The sequence below is a fragment of the Glycine max genome, chromosome 15 (assembly GCF_000004515.6).
Source record: "Glycine max cultivar Williams 82 chromosome 15, Glycine_max_v4.0, whole genome shotgun sequence".
NCBI lineage: Eukaryota > Viridiplantae > Streptophyta > Magnoliopsida > Fabales > Fabaceae > Glycine > Glycine max.
In genome coordinates this window covers 20,527,977-20,539,200 of record NC_038251.2, presented here as the reverse complement: position 1 = coordinate 20,539,200, position 11,224 = coordinate 20,527,977, and the positions used below count along the sequence as shown (strand labels likewise).

At 30.1% G+C, this 11,224-nt stretch overlaps 2 protein-coding genes across 3 annotated transcripts; both read left to right on the top strand.

Moving 5' to 3' along the window:
• The first annotated feature begins 1,107 nt into the window (after nucleotides 1–1,107).
• On the top strand, nucleotides 1,108–5,740 carry LOC100786399 (probable sugar phosphate/phosphate translocator At3g17430). Its single transcript, XM_003546499.4, has 9 exons — nucleotides 1,108–1,637; nucleotides 1,827–1,934; nucleotides 2,952–2,983; nucleotides 3,071–3,121; nucleotides 3,775–3,836; nucleotides 3,952–4,213; nucleotides 4,661–4,926; nucleotides 4,998–5,092; nucleotides 5,259–5,740. The coding sequence occupies exons 1-9, from the start codon at nucleotides 1,551–1,553 to the stop codon at nucleotides 5,448–5,450; spliced, it is 1,155 nt and encodes a 384-aa protein (XP_003546547.1). The 5' UTR covers nucleotides 1,108–1,550; the 3' UTR covers nucleotides 5,451–5,740.
• Nucleotides 5,741–8,663: 2,923 nt separating this feature from the next.
• Nucleotides 8,664–11,224, top strand: LOC100500240 (uncharacterized). Of its 2 annotated transcripts, none has more exons than NM_001399604.1 (6): nucleotides 8,664–8,847; nucleotides 8,971–9,147; nucleotides 9,457–9,525; nucleotides 9,615–9,690; nucleotides 9,763–9,827; nucleotides 10,747–11,224. In NM_001399604.1, exons 2-6 carry the CDS (start codon nucleotides 8,980–8,982, stop codon nucleotides 10,825–10,827), a joined length of 459 nt encoding a protein of 152 aa, NP_001386533.1. In that variant the 5' UTR covers nucleotides 8,664–8,847; nucleotides 8,971–8,979; the 3' UTR covers nucleotides 10,828–11,224. The 2 variants fall into 2 exon arrangements, with proteins under 2 accessions (NP_001386533.1, NP_001235191.1); NM_001248262.2 differs by having other exon boundaries at nucleotides 8,961–9,147.

Genomic DNA, 11,224 nt, shown 5'->3' with positions numbered 1-11,224 from the left:
AGATTTTTTTTGGTAATGAAAGATCCACCAGTCTTTATAAGAGTTTAATATTACTGTTGATATACTCTCACCCAATTCGATTATAATTTTTTTTTATGTTAAAGTTAAATATAAGCTAATTTTACATTATTTAATAAATTTACCTTTAAAATATTCTTTATTCGATAGGAGTTTAATTTCAACCGTTCTTTCTTTTTGTTGATATCAAATTTTAATAAAGAATAATTTAGAAAAATAACTTATTTATTAATTGAGATTAGTGGAATTAAATGTTATTAACCAACTTTCTTACTTATTGTAAAATAATTTTTTTTGCTTATATTTAAGTTTGGAAGGAGTAATTTTTAAGTTTTATAGAACTAAACAAATTTATTGATAGTTTTTTTGTGTGTTTAAAATAAAATATATGATGGAGTTTTTGGATTATCATAACATTTTTATAAAATATTTATCAATTTTATTGATGATTAATATATGTTAAAAAACTTGATTGATTATTTTAATAAAACCTTTTTCATACTCACATTTTTATTGTTGATTTCATACATTATAACTTGTGACATGACAATAATATAAAAATATAATAAATAACATGATAAAAAAATAAATAAGATGTCTTTTAATTGCTTACAATACAATAAAAAAATAAATTTATAATTTTTCTTCTCCCCAAGAATGGAGTCTACAAGACTACGACTCTACATTAAATATAACTTTTTATCTTTTAATTTATTATTTTTTTAATTTAATCTCTATATTTTTTTTATTCTAGTCCAATTAAGTCATTTCATTTTTAAAATTAGTTTAAAGTTGATTTTATCATCTAAACTAGACTGATAGTGTTAAAAAATACACACTTGAAAACAATTTTAAACCGTTTAATGTTAGTATGACATGCATATTCTCTAGCCCCCTTAGTTTAATTTTGATAACATAAATGGATTTTAAAAATCAGAAAAAAGTAATCGAAAAAAAAAACTAAATGTCCAAATAGAACAAAATAAATTAGAGGAGAAAACACTGATTTAACATAAAAAAAAATTCCTTTGAAAAACAGAAAGTAATTGGAGCAGAGAAAAGAAGCAGAATAGTAAGAAAGCACATGGTACGAAGCAGCTCCCCCATTAATGACTCGTTTCGAAAAGTGGTAACTTTCTCTTCAGCCACTTCCCAATTACCTACCCTCATTCATTCATTTTTTATCATCTATTCACATTTCACACCCACCTTCCTCCTCCTCCTCCTCTCTCCCAGATTTGGAACCATTCAATTTGCAATTCCATCTATCTTCATTCTTCTCCTCCTTATATATTCCACTCAACTGGGTACCCTCTCCCCTTATTCCTCTCTTCTCTTCTCTTCTCTTCGAGGGTACCCCTCTCCACAGATCCGATCCACACCCTCCATTAAACCATTGATTATTGATAATAACATTTGGGTTTCTCTTTTAAGTTGTTGCATTTTTCAACATGTTGTTAGCTCACTGCTGAACCCCTTTTCTTTCTTTCTTTGCCCCCTTTTGTCCAAATCTCAAAACAAAAACAAAAAAAATGATGATAAACAAAACGCTTTTTCTCACTTATGTCTACTTGTTCATCTACATCCTGCTTTCTTCCGGCGTCATTTTGTACAACAAGGTACCCACTACTACCCTTTCACTTAAGGAGTTTTTTTTTTTTTTATCCGTAGAAATCGAAGTGGTATTTTACTACCATTCACACATTGTGTTCAATGCGTGAACAACCAACTGAGCTAGACCCTTTGGTTAATTAAATAATGTTTTGATATTTATTATTTTCTGTTTTGATAATTTTTTGTTGGGGCAGTGGGTTCTGTCGCCGAAATACTTCAACTTTCCCCTTCCCATAACGCTCACGATGATTCACATGGCCTTTTCTGGGGCAGTCGCGTTTTTCCTTGTTCGGGTCTTTAAGGTAACCAACCCTTTTTCTTCTACCTGCTAATTTCTGCAAAATCTTCTTTTTATTTTGTTTATTTGTGATTGCTATTGTTGCTGATTCGTGTACTTGCACTTCTCTAACATGTTGATATTCTTGTCTAGCCGACATGTCATGTCATGGCTTTTGTTAGTTACTGGTCATATGTGTAATGTGTGAGATGATGTGTGTTCAGTTGGTGGGTTAGCATTGTGTATATTGGACTCCTTCTGTTGTGTGGTACTCTTCTCACTAGATTTAATTTAGTCGTTATTTTAACTAATTAGTTTCATTTGGTTGTTCTCACTCTTTTTGTTAGTGCTTTTCTTATTTGAATGTCATGACAAATTAGTTTTAACATTATTTAAATGACAATTCTTGGAGTTAAGCTTGCTCTTATTTGGCAACATTGTTGTTGCTATCATAAGTTAAAATGATAGCTTCTTGGAATACATGCTAATAATATTGTTAACTAAGTTCCTTGGCCTCGGGGAATGATAGAGGAACTTACCAATTTGGTTTTCCAGTTAACAACATTCATAGCATATTAAATACAAGTTAGCTTGGATGATCTTTTATGTCCGTAAAATGTTTGTGTACGATGTCTAAGTTATTGCAACTAACAGTAACACATCGTAATACGTACACTAAGTGCAAGTTGGTATACGTGATGGATTGCTTCTTTAAATCTAAATGTGTTTTCTACAATGTTATGTGCAACTTGTGAGAAGTAGTAGGAAGCGAAAGCTTGGTATGGGTACATAGGAGAATATTATGAATTGCTAACCAGTTCATATGGCCTTCTTTCTGATTTTATTTTTATTTTTATTTTTGACATATATACTCATTATTCACATGTTTTGATTTTACACTCTACATACCATATGTAACACTTACTTTCTATGCTTGAATTGAATATTTTCCATCTACCACTCCTTTGCTTGATTACGTTTCATTGTTGTTTGATTATTTGGTTCCTACCTTAACCAATACCCTTTTCTTATGTTATTGCAGATTGTGACTCCTGTCAAAATGACATTTGAAATGTGAGTGTGCCATCGATTTAAATCCTTCTAGAGTTCTACTTATCTTTAGACAATCTTCTTTCTAAAACAAAGTTCCTTCTGTGGCAGATATGCAACTTGTGTGGTACCAATAAGTGCTTTCTTTGCATCTAGTCTTTGGTAAGCACTGCAAAATGAGCTAACTGTACTTTTTCTGAACATTATTCTCAGATTTGTTAATGGGGTTGGGACATGCCCCTTGTGTATGTATTTTTTAATTGTGCGTAATTTGGCCATTGTTGGATTATTGATGGTATGAATCATCATTAAGCAGTTAAGCATGATTTCTGGAAGTTTTCCCATGGAACACCCATCTAAGGATAGTTCTACTTCTAATACTGTCATCTTTGTAAAATGTTTTCTCAATAGCCTATAGTAATGTTTTATAAATTTGGAGTATTTATTCCAGCATTGACTAAGCAAACCTGTTAGATGGAGATTACTCGTTTGAAGTTCAATGTTCTCATTTCTAAAGTATCAACCCTCCTCAGAGAATATAGTATAATCATGATCTCGTGGTGCAGAGAATTACTATGCATTCTGTGCTCAATGAAAGCCCAATTAGAGAACATAGAATATTGTTCATTTATGTAATATATAATTCAAATTTTAAAGTATGACATGACGTTTCTATGAAGTATAGATGTTCCTGTTGTGTGGTACTAAATATCAAGCACTATCCTCTTTTGATTTTACACATGCTTACTATTATCAATAGTTTTGAAGAAACAACTATTTATATGGGCAATATGTAATGCCTTTGAATGGTACAGGTTTGGTAACACGGCCTACTTGCACATCTCTGTGGCTTTTATCCAGATGCTCAAAGCTCTGAGTATGTTTTTTATGAATTTCACATGTTTCTCTTACTATCTGAGCTCAATTTCCTTAATTTTTTTTTTCCTTTTCTGGTGACACAATTTCCTTGATTCTTAAACTTGGTATTTCAGTGCCGGTGGCAACTTTCATTATGGCTGTTTTCTGCGGTACTGACAAAGCAAGGTGTGATGTGTTCTTGAACATGTTGCTGGTCAGTGTTGGGGTTGTCATCTCCTCATATGGGGAAATTCATTTTAATATAGTTGGTACAGTTTACCAGGTCACAGGCATATTTGCAGAAGCTTTAAGACTGGTCTTAACGCAAGTTCTTCTGCAGAAAAAGGGGTTGACTCTAAATCCTATTACAAGCTTATATTACATAGCTCCATGCAGGTATTTCTGTTGATATTCTTAAGTAGTTTTCTCAAAGATACATCACTGGATTCTGTACAATTTTCATACATACTGAACCCAAACAGAAAATGTGGCAGTTTATCTGTTACTAATAACCATCTAATTGATTCATGATCATCTGGACTTGGGTAATAACTTTTCATATGTAAATACTTTTCTCTTTATCTGTGATTTAATACACAATAATTTAAATTGCACAAATTATGGGCAATGCGGACTCCACATCATGCACATGTATGAATAATTGGTATCCTTGTATTTGTTTGCCTTTTCTAACCGTGCAATTTATGTCATAAATCTAGTTTATTGCTCAACTTATTAGCTCAAATAAACAAGTGATGTTATTTAGGGTATCAATGTATGCTTATCTACAAATCTTGCATGCCATGTGAGTTGCTAACTTCTTTTGCTCTTTGCTTTACGCAGTTTTGTGTTTCTCTTTGTGCCTTGGTACCTACTGGAGAAGCCTGTAATGGAAGTTTCGCAGATTCAGTTTAATTTTTGGATCTTCTTGTCCAACGCTATATGTGCTCTAGCCTTAAATTTCTCCATTTTCTTAGTCATTGGTAGAACCGGTGCTGTAACCATCCGGGTCGCCGGTGTGCTTAAAGACTGGATATTGATAGCTCTTTCAACTGTTATATTCCCAGAATCTACAATAACCGGGTTGAATATAATTGGCTATGCTATTGGTGAGTTTTGTATGAATCATGATATTCTTTAATCACACCCTCCCTCTAACCATTTCATAATTTTCCTGCAGCATTGTGTGGAGTTGTGATGTACAATTACATAAAGGTTAAGGATGTCCGTGCCTCTCAATTGCCTGTTGAAAGTATACCGGATAGGATCACGAAGGTCTCATCTCCTTCTATCTTCTTTTACATGTTACTAGTACTTTATAAATGTATAATCCTTTTAAGACAATGCAAAATTTCAAAGTGAGAACTGCCAATCCTTGTTTCATTGTAGTAATTTTCGAACAAAACATCATTCCATATTTATTCAAATCTGTGACATGCAGGACTGGAAATTCGAGAAGAAGTCATCGGATATTTATGTGCCAGATAACATTGGTGACGATGAGGGAAGCAGTGGAGCTAATGGTACTGCTTCTGATATGAAAATTGATGAAGAAACGCCACTAATTTCATCATCAAGGTTATCTCATATTGGACGAACGCAGTTAACCAACCAATATGCAACAGGAAAGTGAAAACCCAAATACAAGATTATTTTTAGAGTACCCTTTTGGAGAAAGAACTGGGAAGGGGAAGCTGAGTCAAATGCACCCCTATTTCCTCATTCTTTTTAGGCCATAGGTTTTATAATGAAATCATATGCTTGCTCTTTGTAATTGCCTGTGTAGAATGCATCATTTCTGCGTTACCACTGTGAAACATGGTTTTTGACAGTAGATGAGGGGACAAATTGGTCTCTTGTATAACCAGGTCTGCTGGTTGGGAGGCCCAGTTATTTAATTATTTCTTAAGTTACTGAATCCAACATTTAAATCTAATTAGTTTTAATTTTTATGCTTCAATCTAAATTTTAACTTCATGATATAATGAAATAGCTACTTTTTGTTTGATAATTTTTTATGCTAAAATTCTGACAGTAGGCCTTGTTTGAATTATTTAGTTATAAATTGTTTTTTTATATTATATTATTTACATTACAATGGTGTATACATAGCTTGTGGTGTTTGAAAATTATATTCAACCTGTGGCTGCAGTTATATGATTTTCATTTTTTTGCGAGCCTTGGTTGTACTTGACAATTTTGTCGGCGGACTTTCTAGTTGTCCTGTTTATAAATATTAATTTAGGACTTAAATATCTTTTTGTTTCTCAAATAGGGATCATTTTTTGTTTTGGTCTCCTAAATTTTTATTTGCTGTTTTTAGTCTCTTAATTTTAAATTTTCTTTTTAGTCTCTCCTAATTGATTTTTGACAGTTTAAATGTATAACTTGGTGATGATTTTTCAATTTTCAGAAATTAAGGGACTTAAATGAAAATTTTTATTTGATGGACTAAAAATATTAGATTTCATATTTGAGGGATTAAAAATGTTATTGAGCATTGAACTATCAACGTGTCAAATGACAGATTTTTAGGTTTAAATATATATTTCATATATGCAATATAAAATATAAAATAAATATTAAAAATATATTTAAGTCGAAATTTTAATATATTGTCAACATGTGTATGCGATTTCTTCATTATATTGTTTTTGAATGTCTTAATAATATGAGAATAATTGAAATGATAATATAGGACAAATGTCTTAATAATATGAGAATAATTGAAATGATAAAATAGGACAAAATAATATTTTTAATTACAAAGACCTGTAGATGAGGGTTAGCTACAAGTATGGCCACAAAGATTATAATTATCCTTATTTCGTTTTTTTACAATATTATTTTACATTTAATCCTTTGCCTTTTCATTATGTCTTTCATCTTGATCTTATTATATATACTTTTTCCCTTTACTTATTATCTCTTTCTTATGTGCAAAACTTATAATATAAAAGTTAAGTAAAAATACAATTGGTCTATAAAAAATTAATGATGAAGGTTTATTAATCATTGCCAACTAATTCAAGTTAATAGTGATTAATCGGAATGAATTGACTATTGAAAATGATTAGTGTGTTTTTTTTTTAAAATTTTTATCATCTTATTTTGTTCTTGAAAAAATAAAATTGATAGTGATAACTTGAATTTTGGTTTGAAGGTATGTCTAAGTGAACAAGATAAGGTCATTTACTGGTATAGATTGAATACAATTAGAATGTATTGTAAAAGTTTTACATTGAAATTTTATTGTATATTATGTATGGTTTGTTATTTTTATAATATAATATATTTTTGTAAGTTATATTTAAGATGATTTTGTAATATTTTTTTTCAGGATTATTAATTATTCTTACACATTAATACAAAACTTTTCTTCAACGCGCTATAGTCTTACTCACACTTTTGCTAAAAAAACTTATAAAGAATGTTTAAATTATTACAAGTCAAAGTATGTTCAACATTAAAGTTTTTAAGTGATGAATTGTTGATACCGGAAAATAGATATATTTTATTGGTATAAATAATATTAATCATCATTTCTTTTAAAGTTATTTTCAATTGTACATTTTCATTTCTCTTTAAATTTTCTTATTATAATGTGTATTCAATTGATTAATGTGTTCTTTGAGTAACAATTATTTTTCACTTTGTTCCTTGACATTCAAAATGTTAGAATTTATAAGTTGATAGTATTTTTTTTTTGCCGTTACATAAAATTAACTCATTATAAAGTAAATTTTAACTTATCATTTGACAATATTTAATATACTTTTTATAATTATTTAATGTTTCTTAAGTTTTAAAGATTGTTATCAATCTTATTTATTATTATTTTACCTCTTTTTAGACATTTCTTAAATTTTATTTCTTTTCAGCACATTATTATTCTTTACTTTTTCCTTCTTTGAATCCTTTTCTTCTGTCCAAGGAATATTTACCAATAAAAACTTTTGAAAAAAAATAATTTATTTAGGATTATATCTTTTTTTTTACAATCAACCATTCATGATTATCATTTTTTTTTATAATAATACATTCACATTGAAAACGACAATATAAAAAATTAATAACATATTTGTCTTACAATAAAATAAATGTTAATATTTTGACTAAATATATAAAATAAATGCATTAATTTTTCCAATCCTTTAACGTGACGTTTGGTCAAGTTATATAATAAAATAATAAAAAGTATATGCATATGTACATATACAGTTGTTACATATATCAAAACACTAATTACATATGCATATAATTTTTATTATCTTATTATATTATATAACTTGATATATTTTTCCAAAAGTAGTGTTAAAAGGATTGGAAACATTAATACATTTATTTTGGAATCTACTTTTAACATTATTTTTTGAATCAAACCTTCAATTTATATTATATATTATCCACAAATTATATGAAAATAAATTTTTATTAACTAAAGTATTTTTCATTTTTAAAAATTAAAAGTTTTTAATATCCATATTTAAAATATTTTAATTTATTTTATTAACAATAAAATATTTTCATGAATATATTACTACTAATTTTACACAATATTTATTTTTATTCTATGAATATATTTTTTATTAGACAAGATAACTAATTTCAAATAAGACTATAATTTTTTTTTAAAAATACTAAACAATTTTGAACTTAAAAGAAGCTTTTAAATAAAATAAAATAAAACTAAAAACCAGCTTCAAATAAGACTGTAAATTCTTATTTTCAATTTTAATTTAAAAATAACTATTAAGAAAAATAAAACTCGCCAAACATACCCTAAAATAAATGATTAAAATAAACTTGACCAGAGACCCTAATAACTATTCTCACTTCTTATTCAATGGTTGCTTCTTCAACCTTTTAAGGGTAAAAGTTGAAACGATTCCTATTTCATAACGAAGAAGATCTTGCCAGTCTCAGAAACAGAGGCGAGTGAGGGTATCAGAATTGGAGAAGAGAGGGGTAGAAGCAAAAATTATATAAGCTTTTGTGCTATCAAATAGCAACAACTACAGCGCATAGAGGTAATGCATTAAATTATATATTCATCTTAGTTAGTTTCAGTATGGTGCTTGTAGACAGTGTTATTTTTTTTGGTTGCACATGTGTCATGAAAAGTTGAGTTTTTTGGGTTTAGGGTTTTGCAGTTTTGTGTCATGATGATGGATTCTGAAGGATTGGAGAATGGGATTGAAGAGTTGAAATTGAAGGAAGAGAAGGGTAATGCACATGCACAGCCACAGGGTCAATTGCAGATCACTACCTTTTCTGAACTCGTCAATGATGTTAACCTCCATTTTCAAATCATTCGCTTTCCCAAACAGGTTTTCCCAACATCAAATTCTTCATGTTTCAACTTTCAATAGATTCAATTAAATATAAAAAAACCCGGAAAGATAAGTTTTTTTTCATTTGGGTCACTCACAAACAAGGCTTTAGTCCAATTGTCCCAATATGAGTGTATACTTTTGGAACCAAGTGGTGACAACTTTATTTTCACTTGCATTAGGTTTGGAAGTATGGAATTTTAATAGGGGAGTTTGTGATATAGCCTATAATGAAAGTTATTATCTTTCAATGCTTTGGTTTTTTTCCTCTCCCAAACATTCTTTTGATATGAATGGTTGTCGTAGATATATGTTTGGATTGGTTACAACTCTGCAAAATTGGGACACATGTATGCAGCAGCTTCTACTCGTCCTGTAAGTTGTTTCATTCCTTTATGCTCATCATTACTCATGAGTATGTTTATAGATTATATACGGATTTTGATCTATGGTGATACATGCAGAACAATATGGTATCTGTCACTTCCATACTTGGAGGGGTTTCTGATAATACAGGGTCTGGCATTGCTCATCGATTAGGTAACTATTATCATGTTTGATAGTTAAAATTTTATTCCTCTAGTTTATGAATTAATTTTCTTTGTTTCTCAGTGTTAAAGACTGGTCTCAACATAATTTTGGCTTGCAGTATTCCAAAAAATAGCCCCATTCTTGAGGTTTGTTTTTTCTCCCACTCTCAATCACTTATTTATGCGTGCACTTAGCACAGGGAAGTTATGCTCCTTCCAAATGATTTTCTTACTGCTATACGTTATACTGAAGTCAACTTCTCAAAACAAAAAAGTGATATCCTCAGGGAAATATATCTAAGAATTTATATTGTTGTTCAAACTTTCTACTTGGATATAATTCATCAGAAAATTAAATATGTAATCATTGTACAATCCTTGCATATTCAGTTACTCGATTAACTTACTAATGCATAGAAATTTGAACAGGCAGATAGGTTCCTAGATTCGATTAGTCACTAGAAGGAACCTGATAAAGCCCCAGTGACATACTTATCTGGACCAAATCTCCATTTAGGGGAGGGAATACCTTGTAAATAACTTGGGAGGGAAAGATTGTTTGAGGAGATTGAGGATAAAAATGTTATATTGGATAATTCAGAGGGAGGGAAGGGTATGTGCACTTCTATTTTCAGTTTAGGATTATAGCTTGGGGCCATAGTGATTTACCTTTGCTAGGAGCATTTGTTCTTCCTTTCTGTATTTTCCTCTACTTTGTTGTTACTTGTTAACAAATAGTCTCATTTTGTTAGATAAGAATTGTTCTTATCACATGCTAGTACCGAATACTATGCATGGCATGTGCTGTTACCAAGTATTAGGCATTGGCATTACGTTTATGACAGTGGATTGCAATAAAATACTTGTAGTTTATGATTGATTTTAAAATTTCCAAGTCATTGTAACTTTTGTAAATTGTCCCTTTGCTCAAGGGGTGTAAGGTTGATCTGACACTCCCCAAAATCCTACACTAGTAGCAGCTTACCCTATTTTCATTGCTATTCACACTTAACATCGCTTCATTTTTAAATTCTCTATTATTTATTGCAATTTTCATGGATTGCAGACAGAAGCTGAGAAAATATTGATTCAGAAACTCATCAGTTTGGGCTATACCAAGTCAAGATTGGGAGGAACATCCTTGTAGTACAGGCCTGGGAGACCTTATACACATCAAACATGCATTATCCCAATGTTTTTACCTAATTTAGCAGCCATAGTGGCTATTGAAGACTTGAAGCATTTTTACCCGACACAAAAACTGTTAACTAATAGCCGTTGTTGCTCGGATCTCTTGTCCATGCTTGGTGCAAACATATGAGATGACTATAGATTTTCCAACTGTTTAGGATTCATAGCGACTTAGAAATTTTCTTATGATTGAACGTTTCGCAATTAATGATGTTGATGCTACATTACTGGAACGAATGCCCCATTTTTCCTTGGATATGCATCAATCTTTTTAAGGTAAGCATTTGGCAACAACCGCTACTCATTGTGATATCAATTTTAAATTAAAGACAAATCATATTGTCTTTCCTACC